Source organism: Rhamphochromis sp. 'chilingali' (genome assembly GCF_963969265.1).
Source record: "Rhamphochromis sp. 'chilingali' genome assembly, chromosome: 16".
In the NCBI taxonomy this organism is placed as follows: domain Eukaryota; kingdom Metazoa; phylum Chordata; class Actinopteri; order Cichliformes; family Cichlidae; genus Rhamphochromis; species Rhamphochromis sp. 'chilingali'.
Window position 1 is genome coordinate 17,674,084 of NC_137943.1, and position 22,834 is coordinate 17,696,917.

Genomic DNA, 22,834 nt, shown 5'->3' on the forward strand with positions numbered 1-22,834 from the left:
CACGTGCTAAAAAATGTTTTGTTGTTTATGGGAGAATTTTTAATTTCCCCTTTGTGGATTTAAAAATATGACTTGACCATGTAACTAACACTAGCGCCAGCACTGTGGGAAAATGCAGTTTTACTTCCTCAATATCAGTAAGCTGTTTTTGATACTGTACTTTCGAGGCTTAAGTGTTAGTTTTGATTTAAAAAAAACAAAACTGCTTATGTGGGAAAAAATTGAAAGAAATAAAGGAGCAAAAGTCTGGTTTACTGCACGCAAAATACATTAAATGGACTCTTTATTAGCTAAACCTTACTGGTACTGGGTTGAACTCCCATCTGCTTTCAGAACTGTCTTCAGTTAGATTAGTAGATTCAACAAGGTGCTGGAAACATTCCTCATATGACAGCATCACACAGTTGCTGCAGATTTGAGAGCCTCATATCTTCATATCTGCTTTTGTAACGCCACCTGGTGTGGTCTTCTGCTGCTCGAAACATCCAACCTGTAGCCCATCTCCTTCAAGGTTATTTTGTGCATGCTCTTCTTGGTTGTTTGAGTTACCGAAGTCACGCTTTCTTTTGTCTTTTTCAGATCATTCCCAGTTAATCCCAGAGATGGATGTATGGGAAAATCCCAGATGATCAGTAGTTTCTGAAATACTTAGACCGGCCTGTCTGCATCAACAATCGTGTCATGTTCACAGTTGTGCAAGTCACACTAATTCCCCATCATCTTGACCTTGTCCATGTGGTATATGTGATTGTATTAATGAACAGTTGAACAACTGTACCAAACACTGTGGCAAGTCAGTGTATGCTACAGCCTCAGCTGTTATTTTCTCTCTCTGGCGCGTAGTCATCTTTCTTCTCCCTTCTTATACTTAAACACCAGCAGGTCATCTTGGCCTTGTCTACATGGCTAAATGCATAGATAATTAACTTGTCCCATGGTTCCTAAATTTAATTTCATTAATAGACCCTCTTAATCACCTGGCACTGATGAAATTTCCATGCACACATTTCGAGCTTTTCACGAACAGGATGTCTAAAATGTGGTTTCCTGCAGTGTGACCGGGTTAATCGTAAAAAATCAGTTACACACATATTTTGCAGTTTTTCTGAATGGTTCAGACACAGGTGTGAACAGCCCACACAGACTGTTTTATTATTTCATACTGCAATAAAAAAGTATGACTCCAGCAGATCATTTTCATATATTATAATACAGATGCAGAATTGAAAGTTTATTCTTTAAACAGCCTAGTATTTTACAAGAAATAGATAACTACTTGGAACTTTTGAACTTGTCCTTAAAACAGGACATAAGTGGGCACGAATCCTTGGGCTCTACTTTGCTGTCATTATCCATGAACACCCAGCCAAAAAGAGGGAGGAGGGGAGGAAGGGGGGTGGGGAACTAAAGTGTAGGGGGGAACTCAATAAATAAAAACAAAAAACAATGGATATAATCTCCAATCTTTCCCAAGCTACCCCATTCATGTATCCACACTTCAAAATATATATAGAAAACAAAACAAAACAATGAGATACAGTTTAGGCCAAATTTTAAATTTGTTAATTTTGGATGAAGCAGCTGAAGAGATGTCAGCAAATCAGCAGACTCTCCATTAGTTTGACTTCCTTGCTCACTTGGTTGGGGGTATCCCTCGACTGTTTGCTCCAGTCTGTTTCTCTTTAGGGTTAAACTTTTAGATCAAAGGTCCATTTGCACCAGAAAAATACGCTCTGCCTCAATGGCCAGTGTACTCCTGATAAAAGGGAAACAGAAAAATAAAGGGTGAAAGTCGAGGAAGCAGTTGGGGGTTTGGGTAAAGCAGCTGCTGTTCAAATTGGATACAGTCAGTGGGGGTGGGGGGGGTTTGCTTGGCTGCAGTCCCTTAAAAGTCCTCCAAAGTTTCAATCTCTCCCATATTCAATCTCTCAGATGACGCATTCACAGAAAAACCTGAAAATGTAAAAAGAAACAACTCAATTAGCACATGAAACATAAAAAAAGTAATCATTTTTCAGATGGATGTTTGTCCTAACCTAGTAGGCTGGGGTCTGCCCGGACCATCTTCTGCTTCTTTTTCTTCTTCCCTGAGGTGACTGTCTCAAAGCGCTGCTGCTGCCCACTCGTATGGTTGGACTGGTAAACTGATGAAGATCCTGTTCCACCCCAGACAGAATCCTTGGAAAGAGAGAAACTTGCACTTAAAAGACGGCTCAGCTCTCAGAGAAAAGGCTCAACGCAGTCCCACTAGATATCGCTGAACATAATGATGAAACCAGAGCTAACATTAATGCTTCGAATTCACTGTGGAGGGAAATGAAGTGTGAAATAATAGGAACTGCCACCAGTGACAGCGTTAAAACTGTCACAAACGAACTGAGGTGCTAAATAGCAGAGCCTAAAAAAAAAACAAAACAAAAAAATGCACCTTTTATTTATTTTTTTCCTCATGTCAAAGTTTCCACCTGAAGACATTAAACACACGAGGCTACTGATGCAACCTACTGTAATTGAAACAATAAACTTGGGTGACGGAAGGTGTAATGGTGTCATGTACAGCTCAGTTTGCCCTTTGTTACATATAATTGTTTCCATCAGCGCCACCTTCTGATCAAGGAACAAACTACTCCTGTAATTCTACCCCAACTACTTTTATCATCAGAATCAGCATACTTTATTAATCCCTAAGGAAATTATGTAGGTTACAGTTGCTCCAGTACAGTAACATTAACAAAAACACACTAGACTATTTAACAATACAATATGTTAAGATATAAGGAATAGCACAATATATACAAATCACCAAATAATAAATATCCAGGGTTGACAGATGTGATTATAAATAAATATCAAGAAAATTGAAAGCAACATTACCGACAGACAATCTGACTGCACAGCTGGGACAAGCCAGACACCTGATGATTGTTCAGTTAGCTTTAAAAAGTTCACTGAAAGCCTTGCATTTTCTAAATATAGCCAAAAGACATGTGTTCACTGAATGGATGCCCCACTTTTCTTCACTACTTAGAAAGAGGCCAGCTCAAAGGTGTGTTAAACAGACAAAGGTGTCAAAGTAACACATCTGTCACCACAACATAGTGTTGCATGAGCTTCATAAGTGTAATTTTACAGATTATAGTATGATTAAAATCCTGGATGCTCAAAAATAACATCTTAAAAGTAAAACTATGATATACTACACTCAGTCCACTTTAATCCACAAATATATATATTTTTTATATAAATATGAGCTATCAAACTTTTCAATTAATGGGAGTTTGCTTTGGAGGAGTGACTGTATGTAAGCATGATCATACAGTCAAGGCTTCACATATTTAACTGAATTCTCTGATGTTTTGGCTATTTGATAAACTAAATTGTATTTTACCTTTTAATAAAAAACACAACTTACTAAAATCAGCCCAACCCTGATGGTAGAAGAACCAAACCTGTTAATATGATCAAGCACTTTGACATAAATTCCACTTTTACAAAATTATGACACTGAGTTTTTAGTGCCATTGTAAACAACACTATTAATGCGCAATATTGATGTGACATTGGGAGGTGTTGGTGTTCTGGACTGCATTGCATTTAAAAGTGTTCCTAATATTCTGCCTCCCTCATTTGTGGTAATGTGGTGGAAAACAATGTGAGAGTGCCCACTGTGTTTACAGTTCAAAGAAACCACTACACTCAGATTATTCTTCCAATAAACAAAAATGATTTTCATTCGCGTGTCAGGTTTTATACAAACAAAAGGTGCAGTGCTGCTCTGACTACAGACAACATAGACGAAAGGTGGCCTTCATGTTTTAGTAAAAGCAACATGGATTAATCCTTCATAACATTGATGTAGTGATAAAATTCACCTTTTCGACAATCTCTTTTTCTATTATTTAAAAAGAGCAGGCTAAAAAAAGAAAGAAAAAAGAAGTGCCATGTCGGCACTTGCTATGACTTAAGATTTATAAATTAGCTGATTAAAAAAAAAACATTGTTATAGATGGCATCTTTCTGGGGTCATCTAAAGGGTGATGCAACAGTTTTAGTTTTTGCATACAGCCAGAAAAGCCACATAGTGAAGTGAAACATCACTTTCACCTCATTACAAGTCATATAAGGAAGTGACAATTGGTGTAACAACCCTTGTTCTTGTAAGTCCTGCTCACCTGCTGCTGCTGCTGCTTGAGGGCTTGCTGTTGTTTCTGTGGTGCCTGTTTCTGTTGGTTAGCGTTCTGTTTGGCACGACGTTCTAGGAACTGCTTGGCAAAGTCCTTGGCCTCGGGAGTGTCCCCCAGGTAGGCCCTGATGTAGTCGTGCACCTCGTACGGAGAGTCCACTTCTTTGAGGAAAGATGCAAACGTAGGAACTGGCAGAGAGGAGGAGGAGAATATTTGTGTTTGGCTTCCAGAAAGGGCCCATTAATAGTTCCTGGTGGGATGACTTAGTAAATCATATTTAAAGACTCACCATCCAGGTTGTTGGCCGTGTTGAGGGTGTGCAGAGTCTGCTCACACCATTGCATGAACGTGTCCTGTTGACTCTTGTTGACACCTTGAAACAACTTTAGCAGCTTCTCCTCCTCCTCCACCTTCTTATTGGCTCGCCCACTCAAAGAGTTACTTCATGTGCACAAACAAATGAAAGAGGAAGACAAAGTAAGTCACTAAGATCTGCGTGTTACTCATCATATCCCTCACGCTGCAAATCATGCTATTCATCACAGCCCGTGACTAAGAGGGTTTGTAAAGTTTTGTCACTCTAAATAAATACCTGAGGTTGGCGTTGCCTTTATTGTTCTTCTGCGCGTTGCCTTTTCGGGTCTGTTGAGGTTGCTGGACAACTTCTTTCACAGCCTCATCCCAGAAACCCATATTTGAGTTGTGGGTGTCACCCCAGATGCTGCTGGAGTCTGAGCTCCAGTTACTGCTGCTGCTGCTGGTGTTAACAGACCCCCACACAGAGTTACTCAGAGAAGTCTGTGAAGAGAGCCAGACACGTCTCAGGTTAATTGGCCCATTACATTCATGAGATATCAGTACATTAGTTGGTATATAAAATGCCTAAAAATGGTAAAAGACAACTTAAAGTTTCCAAAGAAATTGACTGATGTGATAGTTTTGTCCATCTATCAGTTCAAGAACCCAAACAGATTGATTTCTTAAGAAATAAAAGTGTAAAACTTCACAAGTTTAAAGTCAGAACAAGGATGAGTTGCAAATATTTGGTTACAAAGTAAGAAAACAAACAGATTATGCGAAGATCTGCTGATTCTGAAAATCTGCGGATTTGCCGATTCATCATAACTGGTGTAGTTGCTGGAATTCCTTTTAGCAGAAGTGAAACGTAAAACCAGAAGAACAACAATTACTGCCTTGTGGTTAAAGTGCCTCGAATAGGGAGGGAGGGAGGGACAAAGAAAGACATTCTACATTACAGCCAGGAAAGTGTTTCTGCAGATCATAATGATGCCACAGATGATTGAACACATTAGTCAAAAGAACGAATTAAAGTTTCACCCGACTGGCTTCTGAATTCTTCAGCTGTTGCTTAAACCGACCATCAATTTTTAATCAGTTCATCTCTGGTTTCAAGTAAACATCTGTGCCAAATCTGAAGAAACATCTGAGGTATACCTCTGATCACAGCTGTTGCTCGTGCAGAGGCATAAAACAGCAGATTTGTAAAATCACTAATTTAAAAACAAAAAAAACAATCAAATCACAATTTTGTGAACTCCTCCTGGGATTTAAACGAAAATTTCATTTGTCAATATTTTGGATGTTATTAATGATATTCTGCCTTAAAATGCTGACTCCACTAACGACTCATAAACAGCTCTGCTTTTCTACGAAGCTCTTATTCTGTTTCAGTCAACAATATCTTTTGTTATTGTTTGTGTCACATACAGTTCTGTTTTGAGTGCGCGTTTGTGGGGCAACAATAGGATGTTGTTGCTGCTGTTGCTGCTGCTCCTTCCGCTGTTTCATCTGCTGGGCTTCCTCCCTCTGAATCTCCAGCAAAGACTTGGTGGCAACTGGCTGTTTGGCCATGTTACCCCAACCTGACAACTTGGCATGAGGCTGCTGAGCCTGCTGCAGGGCCTGCTGTTGCTGTAGCTTAAGGATCTCTTGCTGCTGACGTCGATGCTGTGAAGTGAACACAGTATTAATATACATATAAACACATACACACATATATAGAAACAGCATCTCAATAACAAGAAACAAAGCACTGATGACAGACCATTATTGCTAAAAGTATTCACACACGTACAAACTTGAGCGATGTCCCATTCTTAATTCATATGGTTTGATATGATGTTGGCCCACCCTTTGTAGGTAAAACAGCTTCAACTCTTCTGGCAAGATATTCCACAAGTTTAGCAGTGTTTATGGGAATTTTGCACCATTTTTTTTTTCGGAAGAGCATTGGTGATGTCAGACTGGCTTGTTGGATGAGAGGGCCTGGCTTGCAAACTCTGCTCGAATTCATCCCAAAGGTGTTCTCTCTTGGGTTGAGGTCAGAATTCTGTGCAGGCCAGTGAAGTTCTTCGACGCCAAAGTTGCTTATCCATGTCTTTATGGACCTTTACTTTTTGCACTGGTGGAAGGTCTTGTCGGAACAGGAAGGGGTCATCCACAAAGTGTTCTCACAAAGTTGCAAGCATGAAGTTGCCCAAAATGTCTTGGTATGCTGAAGCATTCAAAGTTCCTTTCACTGCAACTAAGTGGCCAAGCCCAACCCTGAAAAACAACCCCACACCATAATCCCCCTCCACTAATTTTACACTTGGCACAATGTAGTCAGATAAGCATTGTTCTCATAGCAACCACCAAACCCAGACTCATCCATCAGATTGAAAGATGGAGAAGCGGGATTCATCACTCCAGAGAACACATCTCCACTGCTCTAGTCCAGTGACAGCATGCTTTACACCACTACATCTGATGCTTTGCCTTGCACTTGGTGATGCCTAGGTGCCTGATTTTATACACCTGAGGCCATAGAAATGACTGGAACATGTTAATTCAATGATTTGGATGGGTGAGTGAATACTTTTGGCAATTCAGTGTATGAAAAAATTTATATAGTGTATACAGACAGGTTACACTTTTGAAAAGCACATAACAGCAGCAGTTCACTGAAAATTAAACTGGTCCACTCTTCTTACCTCGTCCCGCGCCTGTCGTTCTCTCTCTTCCTCCAATTTCTGGATCTCAGCCAATGACAGGGCATTCTGAGTCTGGTTTATAGTGTTTGGTGACTGCTGGCCCCACTTTGATGAGGATGGAAGCTGTGGACCAGGATAAGGCATTTTGTAAACTTTAAAGTCATCTCGTACTCTGTATTTTTAATAAATAAGGGTTATGTTTATACCTTCATTTGTGCAAGCTGCTGCTGTTGCTGCTGCTGTTGTTGCAGCCTCCTGAGGGCCTCTTGTTGCTGTTGTCTCTGTCTCTGCAGCTCCTGCTGTCTTTGGGCCTCCTGGTCTCTCCTCTTTTGCTCTTCCTGTTGTTGGGCCAGGGCAGCTGCCACTGCAGCAGCTGCCACCTCTTCCTCTGCTCGCTTCTCTTCCTCACGCCTCCGCAATGCTTCCAGTTCCTCCTGCTTTCTGCGCTCCTCTTCCTGGTGAAGCAGATACAAAAACTCAATAAGCTCAGTGCTGGGTTCAAGAAGAGGAATTATTAGACACGATTTTGTACCCTTACCTGTTTGCGTAGGAACTCTTCTCGCTTCTTTCTCTCCTCCTCTTCCCTCCGCCGTTCTTCTAATCTTCGAAGAGCTTCCTCCTGTGCCATTCTTTCCTCTTCCTCCTTTTGTCTCCGATGTGCTTCTTCCTGTTCCCTTTGCCGTCTTAGTGCCTCCTCCTCAAAATTCACAATGTTGTGTCAGTTCAAGCCTCACACCAAATGAACAAATCAAAGGGTGACTCCAAAACATAAAAACCCAACTGATATCTTTTTTTTTGACTACCCAGTGGTTGTTGTCATTGGAACGCAACATGAATAAAGCCTGATTACAGCTAGTCTGTAAACAATATTACTAAGAATTTGCTAAGCAATGAATGCTTAGCAAATTCCAAGCGACACTGCTTACAAACTAGCTGGTGCCACCTTTTTTACGTTACAATGCAACTCTGACATACTGTATCTGTATAAAGCACCTGATACATCAATACTGCCCTTTGTTTTGTTTTTTGTCTCTACTACAAAAAAAACGATCAGGAAATGGGTTCTACTTTACAGCTTCAACAGGCAGAAATCTAGAGGGAAAACGTCTTTCCCTCTATACAGTAAAAGTCAATTCCGCATTTCTAGCTTCATGGGTAAAAAGTCTGCTCAACCCACTTTAACATTGAATTTTGCTGCCCATGTGAATTTTTCACTCTTTACAGTACTGACCTAAGACTCCCTTCATTGGTTAGAATTTATTTAAAAGACAGAAATGAGAGGCCGGAGGTGCAGAAGAGTCTGCCCCCTCTTACACTGTGTGAATAAGAAAACCTCAAAGATTGTCTTTTGCCCAGTGCCACTAAGACATGTACTCATTCCATTTTTAAGTGCTTCTATGAAAGCGTTCCACCTGTTTCTGCCGTGCAAGCTCCTCTTCTTCCAAACGTTTCCGTTCCTCCTCCTGTCGAGCTCTCAGGGCATCCTCCAACCGTTTCCTTTCCTCTTCCTCCCTTTTAGCTCTCATTTCTGCCTCACGCCTCTCAAGCTCCAGCTGACACAAAGAAAAATAATGAACTTAAGGCATTGTTCACAGAAACGTGATCTCAAAATAATAGTCGGACATTTCAGACTTCTATTGCTGTATTCCAAACTTCTGAGATCTTTAGAGGTTAGTAGAGACACTGTAAAACACTCGTAGACCAAGATTTTTAATCACCTTTGCATTCTTTGCCTTCTCAAACTGTTGCATCTGCTCAATAGTTGGAGCCTGTGCCATGGAGTCTATGGGTAAATCCCATACACTGCTGCTATCCCACGCTGTTGAAAATGATTCAATTTTATACATTACACTTGCCACAAAAACACATTTCCATCACTTCAAGATACTAAAGTAAGAAACTCACTGCTCTGAGAAGCTTGTTGGAGGTTAGTTGTGCAGGAAGCCTGAGTAGACGGGTTCTGCATTTCCCACACAGAACCAGAGTCTTGTACAGACAGAGATCGGGTAACAGGAGGTAGGAGGCTCTCAGATGCTCTACAGTAATATAAAGCAAACACATTAATGGATTCAGTTTCCCTTGATGTCTCTAGAGGTAACATTTTTAAACACTGAAATACTTATGATAATAATGATGCTATCAACCTTATCTTAAGAGCCTGGTATTGCTGTTGAAGCAGGTTGATCTGCTGTTGGTGCTGCTGCTGCTGCTGAAGAGGAGCTGAGCTAAGAGCTGCAGCTTTCTGCTGGGCCAGGGCCTGAGCATACTGCTGCCTAAATGGAGGAAGATGGGTAGATAGTGATTAGGAAAAAAAGCAGTATAGTGGCTGGGGGTTTCGTAGTGTGGAATCAAAGCAAAAGCAGCATGGGTTTGAACACTTTCAACCCTTTCATGTGGAGTTTGCCTGTTCTCCCTGCTGTGTTGCAGGTTTTGTCTGGGAGCTCCTGTTTCTCTTGGCATTAAAAGCATTCCATAAACCTTTTTTTGGTAAATAAAACCACAAATAATGTGGACAGTTCACAGTTCCATCAAGCAAGGCAGTTATTGATAAATAAGATGACATTCAACAAAGTCAGATGCTGATATTTATGCATTGTGTCAAATCAATATTGGACCAGCTGCTTCTTCTTTCAGCTGCTCCCTTTAGGGGTCGCCGCAGCAGATCATCTGACCCTATCTTTAGCATCCTCTTCTGTCACACCACACCCTCTCATGTCCTTCACTGCAGCCATAAATCTTCTTGTCCTCACTAGCTAAAGTGGAACTTTTTTTTAAACCAACTCAATGTTTGATGAAGTGTTGAGTCAATAAAACTAGTATTTTTAATCGAAATAAGTTATTGTTGCACAGAAAGCAAGAATAAATAAGCAATAATGTCTCAACTTAAACGGGAACTCTACCAGTTTTACACACCACAGTCTGTCTGCAGGTCTTGGGCAGTAATACTTCATATGTAAACCAATTTGCCAATTTGTTGCTTCAAAGTGAGCTGTGTGAATTTGCTGATGTAGTGTTAAATCTGAGCCTGGCATACCTGAGGAGGTATTGATATTGGAACTGCTGTAACTGGTAAAGGTTAAGAGCAGTGAGCTCCTGGTGCCTCTTCAACCTCTCTTGATCCCCATCTCCCTTCAAAACATAAGAAAAAAGAATTACAATAAAAATCATGTTTTTAAATCAAGTTGGAGAAAAAGCAAAGCATTAAAAAGCTTCCGATCTCTCTTTCTAGCTGCCCATCTAATTCAGCATCACAGGAAGGCTTGAACTGTTGCCTCTCACTAGGTGAGAGGCGAAAAGAGTTCATGTTATATTGTGCTTTAAAAGATAATACAAGGAGGTTTCCTTGCGTTTCTATACACACCCTTCTATTTTAAAAAGGGACTACTACACCACCTACAGGATAAAAGGTAGTACTGATTCTACTTCTGATTTGAAAAACAGTCCCTCCACATTTAAGAATCAAATGGAGAACACTTTGCAGGATCCTTACCTGTAGAGGTGGAGGTGCAGAACCTGGAGTAAATGGTACCCTGCCCCAGATCTTCACGATCTCTCCCAGAGGCTGAAATACTTCATCACACCCTCTTTTGACCAAAAGGTTCATTGTGAAGTACCCAGCCTGAAACCACTCTGTCATCTCATGGTTACTGAATGGACCTAAAGGAGCACAAAAAGACAGCAGAAAACATTCAGGAGTCTGTTTTTAAGACAAAACTACAATCTAAGCTACACTCTGACCAGATGAAGTCCAGGCTTACCCTGTATCTCCCCCTGGGGGTCTTTGTAAAACCACTTGAGAGCAGCTTCATGGGTCAGGGGCAGGCCTGCAGGCTTGGGCTTCTCTGAAGTCTTTGCTGCAAGTCTGTCATCATCCACCCCACTGTCCTGTAGGTACGCTACCATCTTTTCCGCCTCCTGGAAAGGATTTTTTTTGTTTTTTTTAAAGAAAGGCATTAAAATTACTCCTAAGCCAAATCAAAACTGACACAAAAGACTGCCTTGTCTCAGATGATTAAAAAAAACCCCAAAACATAACAGCTTCTTTCTGAGCAAAGAGTTGCTTTTAAAAACCTGATCATTATCCCTCTGGGGTCCAGGGAATAATTGGCCGTTTTTGATTACTTTTGATTTTACCTATATTTCGCCTTCAAAAACCTTTTATCTTGCATTGTTTGGTATCAATATTTTGACATACTATATTAGTACAATTGATCTAAATCAAGACAAAAAAATTAATTATCTGAATAGAAAAAAGTTATTTTTTACTGTACAAACCACAAATATGCTTAACGAATCATTTTCATAACTTGAAATGCAAATAGAAATGGCAAATTTCTAAAAATTATGCACAAGTTCTGCAAACGACAAAGTTATATGGTACTATTTACCTAAAAATGCAGCCAAGGTCTCAGGTGTTTTTTATATAACCATTTAAAACTATTTACAGAACAATCAGGTGTGCAACATCAAATAAGAAGGCACGCAAATTATTTATGCAACTCCAAAGTTTCTATCCACTATAAGACAGAATTCCACAGGCCTAAACCCTGCAGGTCTGACAACAGGAGGGGTATCAGTCCTCTCTTCCATGTGGAGACAGCATTTACACTGGAATCTGCCATTTGTGGCTTCTTTGGATCAACTGTGACATTTAGCAGTATAACTGACACACAAAACAAAACAATGACTACACAACACACTAACTATAGCCTCCAAACACTATTAACGTCACTAATGTCTCACATATGAAAACTTGCTCTGTCTCTTTCTTTCGCTCACCCGCTTTCTCTTGCCAGTGCCACTCCTAAAACTTCCCTCTCTTCCTAAACAACCAAGTGCCACATGTTACCATATCTTTTTTTTTTTGATTGACTAGCATGGTACGCTTTAACACCAATAGGGAAGGGGTGATTTTTCTTTTTTCACTCACAAGCGGAGCGTGTTTGGTAGCGCTGTCCTTAGAAAACGCTGTTTTTACCGTTTCTTCCTGCCGTAAACACCACTGTTTTGTTCAGAAAAAAACTCTTCATAACTCTGGTTCTACGTGGCCCATCGACACAATTTAAAAACTGGTATATAGTTTGAAGTCCACACTTTTGACCCAAGTTGAAATGGAGACTTTGGGTTGCTGCGTCGTCTTAAATTGGTTATGTGAATTTGACGCACCGGCGCGTCCATAGACCCCAGAGGGTTAATGAAATTAGTCAAATGTCTGGTATTATAATATTCTTGATATAGTTTCTCCTTTAGCAACAAGATTATAACTGATCTCATGACTGTGGATTTCTGGTTGATGACCACAGTCCTGCTGACACACCTTCATGATAAAAGTTTACATAATTACCTGTTCAAAGTGTTTTAATCCCTCGTCTTCATCAGTGTCATGTGACACAGTGTTGGGCCTGCCAAAAGGTGACATTATATTTGAAGGAAATGGTAAAGGATTGCTCATTGGCACAGAAACCTCTATGGGCTTTTGCTGTGGTATATGGAGAGTAGGTGATGGAGCAGAAACTTCTGTATGGAAAAAAACAAAAAACAAAATGTTTGTATTTTTGGCACATGCAGAAAAAATAAGTAATATTTACAGTGAAACTGCATAAAAGTCCCACCTGTAAGGGTGGTAGAAATGTGGGTCATAGGAAGAGATTCCAGTATGCTATTAGACATGGGTACATGCACAGGGACTTTGCAGGGCTCTGGGGGGAGTTCCAGGGGTGGCTGTCGCTCAGCTGGCCTCTCAGGGTCTTCTGTCCTGCTAGGCAGGTTTGGGGACAAAGACTGAGCAGGAGAATGGGGCTCTGAGACAGTTGGAGGAACAGGTGGGGCCTCCTCTGGTACTCTAGCCAACTCTAAAGTAAAAATTACAAATCACAATATGAAATTGTCATAAATAATAATTAGGTTTTGTAATATTAAAAAATGTGTATTAAAATGTGTGCGTTGTGTCAACAGTGATTAGTTGATATTGTATCACATCCACATAATTTTCCACATTCTTTTGTCATGTTTGAATCACGCCTTTAAACAGCCATCATTTTATTTTAGAAAAATGGTTGAAGCACAAAACAGGCCAGCATCTGCAGCGCAATCCATTGTGTTTTTTAGTGTCCTTGAGACTGTGGCTGAAAGACTCCCACAATTTCTCCTTACAGACAATACTTTGACTGAAAGTATATTAATCTAAGCAACTGCTGGGATGTATATGAAATTTTTGCATTAGTACATCTCAACCAGTTTCCAGTCAACATGCTCGTCCACTAATGCTAGGCTCATACTGCAAGACCTTATAAATCACTGAAATCTGACTGATGACAAGTATTTTTCTGGAATCTTATGTTACTGGTCATACTGCAGCACTCACACTAAAATCTGGTTCTGGAAACTGCAGACAAAATGTTCGAACTATAAGAGATTTTTTTTCCCCCCTTCTGTACATTGAAGTTCATACAGTAAGAGACCGCCATCACCCTGAAGGCTGAGCTTGGCTTCGGGGAATGCCATTTCCCAAAAGTGAAACAGCCCAGTCTTTTTGTGCGCTTCATAAAAAAGACTTTCATTTCCAAAGTGCTTACAAAACTGTGAGTCTTACAGTCTATTTAGATGTACTTCTATGTAAAAACCGTGACTGACCTTTTCGGTCAGCTTCTCTTTTGGCCTCGGTTTCTGTCTCTTTGGTCTCCTTGGGTTGGCAGTCTTCGTCCTCCAGGCCCTCTTCACACACTTCCAAGGGTTTGAATTCAATCTCTGCCTCTTCCAAGATCGGCTCCTTGGAGGCTTTCTGCTATTATGAAGGGAAAAGAAAAAAAAAAAAAACACTTTTGAAAATTTGGCACACATATCCCTTAAAGCCATCAGCGTTTTGAAGCCAGTTCAGGATAGTCAAGTCTTTCCATTTATCAGTATAATGGTTTCTGCCTGAAATCACCTTGAGTGAGAGAAATGCCCCCGATGAGTCAAAGGTGCCCGCCTCCTCGTCTGCATCCTCCAGACACCACTCTGGCAGGCTGTCCCTCTCATCTTCAAGGCTGCCACTGCCTGACCTTGGCCTCCTGTAGCCACGCTCGTCTTCTCTTGCATCAAATGGGAAACGGCGACGCTGGTCTGGGTGTTCCCGCCACCCTGCTGACCGAGGCCCATCTGGAGAGACAAAATAAATACAAAAAAAACATTGGAAAATAATGAGAAAACCATTTTACTCATGATATACTTTAACTTCATGCAGATGTTCAGCAGTAATACATTTGCCTGTGCAAGTGAAATGCAGTTTAAAATAAAGAATCAATGGTGAAGAATCACTCATCTCACTCTAAGCACGCTTTGTTGGCTGGTACTTTATAGAAGCAGTAAATTACTGACAGCCAAGCTAACAAAACGCCCATGATACAGAAAGAGGTGGAGCTGGAGAATTCAACTGAATTCAACTTTGTGCGCTATCATGAATACCAAAAACCAACCAGCAGTTTGGCTGTGAAACAAAAAACTTTTTTCTCAAACAGGCAGTGGCAGTCACCACAAATACATTTATCTCTGATAAATGTATCGGTAACGTGGACTGTGCAGTGCCCACCTGGGCTTGGGGGGCACCACCGGTCATTGTCCCGCCGAGAACCTGCCGGGCGCCAACCCCCCTCATCATCCTCACCATTCTGATCATCACGAGAAGTACGCCAGTTCTCACTTTCTGAACGCGTGAAGTCGTGCTTCCTCGGGAGTCCTGCTCCACCGTCCTCATAATTACCTCGCACTGAAAACGATGGAGTGAAAGGTAAATAACGATTATATTGACAATGAGATCATAATTTGTGTTACCAAACTCATGCCTCATCGACATTCTTCAAAAATCTCAACTTCCTATTGGTCAAAAGTTCAACTTGCATAAACACACTTACTGTGATTGATCTGAAAATGTCCTGGAGCAGCATCTGTCACAAAAACAAAGCAACAAATAGATAAGCTAAGTTCATTCGCCCCAAAAGATCACCACATATTGATTATTTGAGGAGCAAAATGTGACACCAACCTGGGTCTTTTCGACCTGGTTTTTCAAACCTTCTATCTCCCCTATTGATAGAAAGAAAGTCATTATATAAAGTTATGACTGTTATGCCAAAAGGAAGAAAAAAAACTTCAAGCTTTGACAGAAAAAGATGAACATTTTAATACCTTTCTTCCCAGCTTTGGGAGCGATGCATCTCCCTTACTCCACGACCAAAACCTTCCACATCGTCAAAACTTCTTTGGTAAAACCCTCCATCTCCTCTGCCCCGACCTGAAAACAATCACAAACACTAATGAGATTCAGTTGCTCATAATCATATTCCACAGGCTTTCCTTTGGTTGGGATATTTAACACGGTTATAAAGGAACAAATGCCGCTAAGATACTCCAGCAACTCCTCTTGCAAATTATTTGCATTCAGCATTATATTCATCAGCAGGAGTTCTACCATGGTCCATAAACCCAAATCTGCTGAATCATGATGGTGTACTCTCCATTCACATTTTTATCCAGAGGTGTACAAGAAAGCAGCTCCTGAGATTTTTAATTGAATCTTTTCTCTCATGACTCACAGACAACACCCTTGAACAAGGACAAATCAGTTTGGCTGATGAAGTATTCTGCAATGTTTTACTGCCATAGTAAATGGCCTGTATTTGTATAGCGCTTTACTAGTCCCTACGGACCCCAAAGCGCTTTACACAACCAGTCATCCACCCATTCACACACTGGTGATGGCAAGCTACATTGTAGCCACAGCCACCCTGGGGCGCACTGACTGCTTCTAGTGAAGAACAATAACTTACTTTCAGACTTTTTTGTGTCACTGACTAACTTTCTATTTATAATTAAACTGCCTATCTATATAGCTATAGCGTGACCTCTTGATCAAACTTTAAAGTATTAGTTCAGGAAAAGTATACCTGACATGACCAATGCCAGTAAAAACAGTTCTTTTGTTTATGAATATTAATAGCTATTTCTGATTAATATTTAACCTCGCCCACACTGTGTATGTAAAACTGAACATGTCGACAGCAAAAGATCAACAGTCCAGACATCAGGGCCTTAAATTGTTTAAAAAAAAAATGTAAATAAATAATCTGAATTTCAAGACCAAACTCTGGTAGCTGGTAACATAGCAGTTTCTATAAAAGACGTTTGTTTCTTAACACGTTATATTTTAGAAAATTATTACAGATAAAAGGTTAAGTCTTTGAACTAAGTCAAAGGTCAATGTGAAATCATAGTGACATACTGTTGCCACACACTTAACATGACCTCTGTCTAACACTGCAACTTTACTGGAGTGCATTAGCATGCAAGAATCTTGAAATATTACACCGATCCTTATTGCAGCCTACAGTTTGCAAGCAAGCCATGCCATCATTATGTAAATGCCTCATCTTATTATTTACAATTTCCAAGAATGATGAGCGAAAGAAGAGGTAGACTGATTTTGTGAAAAGCCATGTAGATGGAAAGCTGAGAATTACCAGCAACACCCACCTCTCCAGTCAACGGTTTACACCAGGAAATTTTACAAATTTCCTTTGGAATAATCTGGGATTCACAGATGAACACTTTATGCTCAGCAGAAGGCAGAATGTATATCCTTTGCTCCAAGGCTGACTAACAGTAATTTATTTTACTCTGGTGTGAGAAAATACTCATTTTTTTAATAGATCTGCATCGTGACTACGCCTAAACAAACGTCCGTCTGCTTTCAGAGACAATCTTCCACCTTTAGGGCACATCAGTGCGAGGCAACATTTTGCTGAGTAAGCACATCACCTACGGGATACTAGTATTACACTATACTGTCTCAAACTCTGGACACACTGCCAGGCTGTTTTAAAGGCACTTTAACTGTATCCAGTTGTCATGACTTTCCTGAAACTGCATACACACATCAACTACACACAGATGTGTCTGTTATACTGTGGGGGCACTTGGTTCTGTTACTTCCTTTATTTTATAGAGGGAAATCAAATAAAAAGTTGTCAAGAGGGATCACTTTTATCTTGTGACAAAACATTTCTATACTGATTCACTGATTAAACGTGTGGGAGCTTCTGGACTGGCATCTAAAGGCCTTTAACTTCCCTGGACAAATTTGCAGGATTTATTTTTTGAACCAAGCTCAGTTTTTCAGCTCCAAATAAACCGATCTGACCAATCAGACCACTGTAGGGCTGCTCGATTATGGCAAAAATGATAATCACGATTATTTTCACTGAAATTGAGATCACGATTATTTGACGATATTTATTTAACCCTTTAAGACCTACTATAGAACCAAGTCCACCAGAGCTTATATTTTTTTTTTTACATGTTGTAGTGCCATTTGTGGGAGCATTTCAAGTTGCTATACATCAATACAACTGTTATAGCCCATATTTTAATAATATGTATGCATTAAGTCCATAGTAACTACATAAATTGCAAAAAAGTGCAATAAACTACAAAAAAATTGAAAATCGCTTTTGTTTTGTTTACATATATTTCTACTTGGAGAAATTTAAGAGGCTTATCCCTCAAAACTTTAAATACAATAAAGTTGCAAAAAATAGTTTCCCACCACAGGATATTTATTTTGAGTGTCTTCATAGTTTTATTTTGGAGATACAGCAATTTTTATATACTGCAGGAAAAACAAAAAACAATCCTATGATGCAAATTTGCAAAGAAAACAGCAGGTGCATCATTTCACTGTGGGAAGTGTTACGAACAGCTGATAGGAACGGCAAAGCGTGTTTCTGGAATATTATGTTTTTGTTCCTGCAAGCGCTTTTTATGCAATTTTTGCAAAGCTATATGTGGAACGAAACCGTGACCGAGGACAAGCTGATGGCATCAGATGTAAGTACAACTCCTCCGGTTTCATATGCAAAACAAATTATTGCGCTAGCTTACACGGTTCAGGTTCTACAGGGATTTAAAAATAGTTACGCAAAACGGAGCGTGCTGCTCTGACCGGCTTTAAAGGGTTAACAATGACTTTAAAAAAATAATATAAAATAGTGTGCAACACCACTGAAGTTTTTTTTTTTTTAAACTCTCTTTTCAACCAACGGCAGTCACTCTCCAAATAACTTCTGCTTAGCTTTCCGAGCTTCCCTCGGGTCCTCTTAATCAGCGGTCTCCAACCTTTTTTGCGCCACGGACCGGTTTATGCCCGACAATATTTTCACGGACCGGCCTTTAAGGTGTCGCGGATAAATTAGGGAGGGGCTAATAATCGGCTCAGTCATTTTTAATGATCGTTGAAAGCCCAGATCGTAATCGTGATTAAAATTCGATTAATTGAGCAGCCCTAGACCACTGCATTTGGTAACAAAGCAGTGGTAGCTCAAAACACTCTTGTTGGAAGAACACAGCCTCATTTCTCCAACAAAGAATTAAACCTGTCTGTCTAGAGATTAGATCCAACATATTACTTCTCCTTGAAATTATAAAAGGAAACACAACTTACTCATGTATTCATGAGCTTAGATACATTCTTACCTCTACCCCTTGAAGTACTTCGGCCTCTTGGTGCCCCTGCTATCAGCCCACCTCCACGCCCTGTGAGCCGAAGTACAGCTGCACTGTTTACAGACATGGAAAAATTTCTCTGCAAATACAAACAGAAGGGAGGGGAGCAAACGGAGGGGAAGCCAAGTCTGAGCTCTTGTCTTTGTATCCGCTCTGTATTATAAAGCTAAATTAGTAAATACAATGCATATGCCATTAAAATAATAATATTGCAATTGGCCTCACGCCAGCTTGACATTAATGTCATTGTTCTGATCTGGTTGATACCTGTTCCTCCTCTGTAAAAGACACGAGTGCCAGAGGTGGCAGGGGCTCCTCTTGCAATATGGGCAGAAACTCCTTATCGTGTAGGTCTATAGGGATCTGGACAACACAAACGCACAGTACGAGTTTTCACAATTAAGATACATTTCATTCAATTTTCAAAGACTATTATAGCACAACAAAATATGGGGGATGAAATTCAATCTTGGCAGTCACACACTTTGTATGAAAATCCCAATGGCTACGATCTTGCGTCAACATCTAACGCTGACGTTACGGACGTACCCACCTTGTTATCCTTTACATAAAGTGCTAACATTTCTTCTCTCCCGTAGCGATATTCTGCAAGTTTATACTTTGGCAATGCAGGTGAGAGGGGTGGAGAGGCAATAGCATTGCTACTTCCACCACCACCACCACCACTGCTGCCTCCTCCTCCAGACAGGGCACGCAGCCTGCAGACAGAGACAAAGCAGTAAAAACATAACGGACAGAGAAACATCAATCAAGCAACAGGTCTCAACATGAACGAGAAAACCTGCACTAGGCCCACGCAGAAAACCAGTTTCACAACCTAAAAATCACTTCATCCACACCAATTATTAAATCACGCCAGTTCAATTACCATTCTGGTCCAAAGTTAAGTGTCTGGGTTTCGGCCATTCTCCCTTGAAGTTCTGCAAATGTGGAAATGGAGGTAAAGGATTAGTGCCAAACATCTGCCATCCCCGCCCCCCAAAAAAACAACAGCAAAAAAGAACACATAGACAGTCATGCAGCCTAATACTGCTTATAAGTGTTACTGCATCCATTCAAAATTGGATGTGTGCATGTCTTGACTTGGAAATATAAATGGGTATTCCAAAATTGCATGTGGCATAAACAGACAGGGGAACTGCAGTACTGGTCTGCACCTGTATATACAGTTTTTACTTTAATTGCTGAAAATCTTGAAAACTAAAACTCAGGCATGTCAAACACATTAGGGGTTTGTCCCTGGCTTTAATGCATTTCAACTCCTCAGGCTATGTAGCCCATCCCACAAGCACACAACCAGTGTACAATTTCAATGTGCTAAAGCTATTTTAGGACATCTCTCAGCCCGCAAGGAGGCTGTGGCAGACACCTGTAATTGACGACTGAGATGGACTTTCTTTCAGCAAAAACAACTCTCCCCAAAATAATCATGTTATGCCAGCATCATTAGTTGTTTGTTTATGCTAGTGTCCCTACTACCAAGACGTTCCCTTCACCCTTAACCTGGAAGCACAGATCTAAGGCACAGGCCTTCCTCAAACATCAGGCACAAAAGGCGACAGCAGACTTACAATAGCCTTGACCATATGGAAGCCTGAATAAGCCACGTGTAAGTTGGTAGTTACAGCAATAAATACAGCAACCGGAGGGGGGCTTGCGATATTTGTGGTGTCTCTTCTGTGAGTTTAGGCACACTTTAAAGCTAGACCTTTGATTGGCCGGCTTTATATAACGATACGGCGTGTTTGAAATTATTAACGCGTAATCTGTACACAGCAATATAACTTATCAGTTTTATGAAGTCAATGTACCGTTAAAATTTTGTTAAGCAGCTTAAATGGTACAAAATACGAGTGAGCGTTAAACTCCTGTAAAGTTTTCGGGAAAGTCACCGAGTCCATCGTTAAACTCCAGCCTTGATTACGTACTAAGTGAAGTTAATGTTGCTGAATAATGTTAAAGCTGGCTTTGCAATGCTCGCTGTGATGGTCACTGAGGAAGGTTCAGCAAATCACCCTCAGCTGCCAGCACTGCGTTAGCCAACGCAGCAAACTAGCAAGTCCTGTAAACACCTAACGTGGATATTTAAAGCATTCACTGCACATTCGTGACTGTCATTATCCAGCATGTTTTGCGACTGTTAAATGCTCATAGTGGGGTTATAGACGTGCGGAAAGGTGGCGGCAGAATTGTAGTTAAAGAAGCGCTTTACTGCCTGGTGCAGAGTATTTTTTGCTATCCAGAAAGACGATGGCCAACGGTGGTTATCCCAGCGTGCTAGCTAACTAATTAGCCAGCAACGTTTAATCCCAACCTAGCTATCGTATATGTGTGACAAGTAAAGGCAGACGCGTGTACTGACACTGTTTTAGTTTATCACAAGAGAGTAGGTAAAGCTTATAATTCACATAAACTGTGTAACACTGCTCCGGAATAAGTTAATCCCCCCCTCCCATCCAATCACCAATGCTTATAGCTAGCATGCTAACGGGTTAGCCAACTAGCTCCACGCGGCCTCCCGAGCAGCCTAGATCGACGACTACCTTTCCTTGTCAAAACGGCCCGCACACGGAGGCACTGGGGCCCGGTGCTGCAAGGCCAAGTAAACATGGTGGTAGAACCAACAACCCCAAGCGCCCCAGATCCTCGCAATTTGCCCCCCTGACGTGGCGGCTACCTAACGCGAATGATTTTTTCCTCGCTAGTGTGTCAAACTTTGGCTGTCTTACCTCCGCTTGTTCTGACAGCACAAGGTTTGTATACGAGCTGTGTGGCTCTCTCTGGGCTCTCTCTCTCTCTTCGTTTTCCACAAGATGGCTGAGCGCAGGTCACATGACAGCAGATATATAAACCCGAATGCCGAGGACAGATTTGCTGACTGCTACACACAGTAGCAGCCTGTGGTAATGTTCTGGCTCATAATGTTAATTTTAAATAAAGTGAACTTTGTATTTATCCCTTAAAAACCTTGAGAAAAGGACGTGACACGGGCCTCTCCGCAATAAGCCAGTAAACTCAGTATAATGCAAACTTTGCATATGTAACACCATATACGAAACATGTATAAATGGCTCACTGTACAGCAATAATTGTATAGACTACTGCCATAAATAAATACAACTGTACTGGAATACTATAAATGCCATTAAAACAGCCCTTAACATTTTGATTTCTGTTTTCTTTATTAATTTGTAGAATGATAGGAAAATAGCGCTGTTTTTGATATGATCCCATATTAAGTAAGTACAGGCCCAGTATTACTGATATCACTACCGACACGTTAGGTCGGTTAGTTAGTCAGAAATTTCGAGTTTTTCCGAGTTCGCAGTTGGAATTTTTATCTGATTTCGAAAGTCAGAGAAGCAGATAAACCAATTTAGCAATCGAAGATGGCAGCACTGAATATAATCAAACATTTTAATGCCTATTAAATACCTGCTTGTGTTACCTTCCACAATAATTAGTTAACACAACAAAACAAACAAACTTTTCATTGTTTTGTTTTTGGAAAGGCACCACTAAAGCACAATAAGAGAGAAGGCACATCTTGCTATATACAGCTGTGTTAAAATATGTTATTATTGTTGGCTGCTTGAGGTAACTTGTGTTTAATTGTATCCCCATGTATAAAAAGGTACTTCTCAAAAATTTGGAGTTGACACTCTAAACAGAGAGCTAGAGAGAGTGAAATGAGGGGTTCAGTAAAGGCCAAATTTGCTTTGTGGTCCTCCAACTCAGAGTTGTAACACAGTCATGACAAAGGTGACACAGCCAGACAAGGTTCCTTTTTTTGGTCAGCTTTGAGAACTACCACATTTTACAGTGCAAGGCTGAATATGGTATCCAAGACTCCTTAGACAATAAACAATTCAGTTCACTTACATTCAGTTCAGCATTGATGTGTCACTCTTACATAATGCTTAACTAACAGGTTATACCAGTAGGCCTGGTCACTGGTTAATGCAGGCTAGTGCTTAGCCAAGTGAGACCAGTGAGTGTTAATATTGGCGCTGTCGACCCTGCAGGGAAAAATAGCATGGTGGATTTAGGTATGTGATTTTCCTTTTTGGATTCAATGCACGGATTTCTCCACCCCAA

At 40.6% G+C, this 22,834-nt stretch overlaps 1 protein-coding gene across 4 annotated transcripts; it reads right to left on the minus strand.

The window, feature by feature from the left end:
- Nucleotides 1-1,127: 1,127 nt before the first annotated feature.
- Nucleotides 1,128-21,569, minus strand: gigyf2 (GRB10 interacting GYF protein 2). 4 transcript variants are annotated; one of them, XM_080907552.1, is made up of 29 exons: nt 21,466-21,569; nt 19,605-19,656; nt 19,269-19,434; nt 18,983-19,078; nt 18,686-18,794; nt 15,344-15,449; nt 15,201-15,241; nt 15,070-15,102; nt 14,748-14,924; nt 14,106-14,317; nt 13,811-13,958; nt 12,790-13,029; nt 12,522-12,694; nt 10,936-11,092; nt 10,668-10,834; nt 10,212-10,306; nt 9,322-9,450; nt 9,083-9,213; nt 8,896-8,996; nt 8,590-8,730; nt 7,716-7,874; nt 7,384-7,632; nt 7,178-7,300; nt 5,913-6,152; nt 4,777-4,982; nt 4,474-4,625; nt 4,173-4,372; nt 2,037-2,178; nt 1,128-1,953 (listed from the first exon to the last, which is right to left on the minus strand). In XM_080907552.1, exons 2-29 carry the CDS (start codon nt 19,640-19,642, stop codon nt 1,886-1,888), a joined length of 3,999 nt encoding a protein of 1,332 aa, XP_080763678.1. In that variant the 5' UTR covers nt 19,643-19,656; nt 21,466-21,569; the 3' UTR covers nt 1,128-1,885. The 4 variants fall into 4 exon arrangements, with proteins under 4 accessions (XP_080763678.1, XP_080763677.1, XP_080763676.1 ...); XM_080907551.1 differs by having other exon boundaries at nt 13,811-13,961; XM_080907550.1 differs by having other exon boundaries at nt 10,212-10,309; nt 13,811-13,961.
- Nucleotides 21,570-22,834: the final 1,265 nt, after the last annotated feature.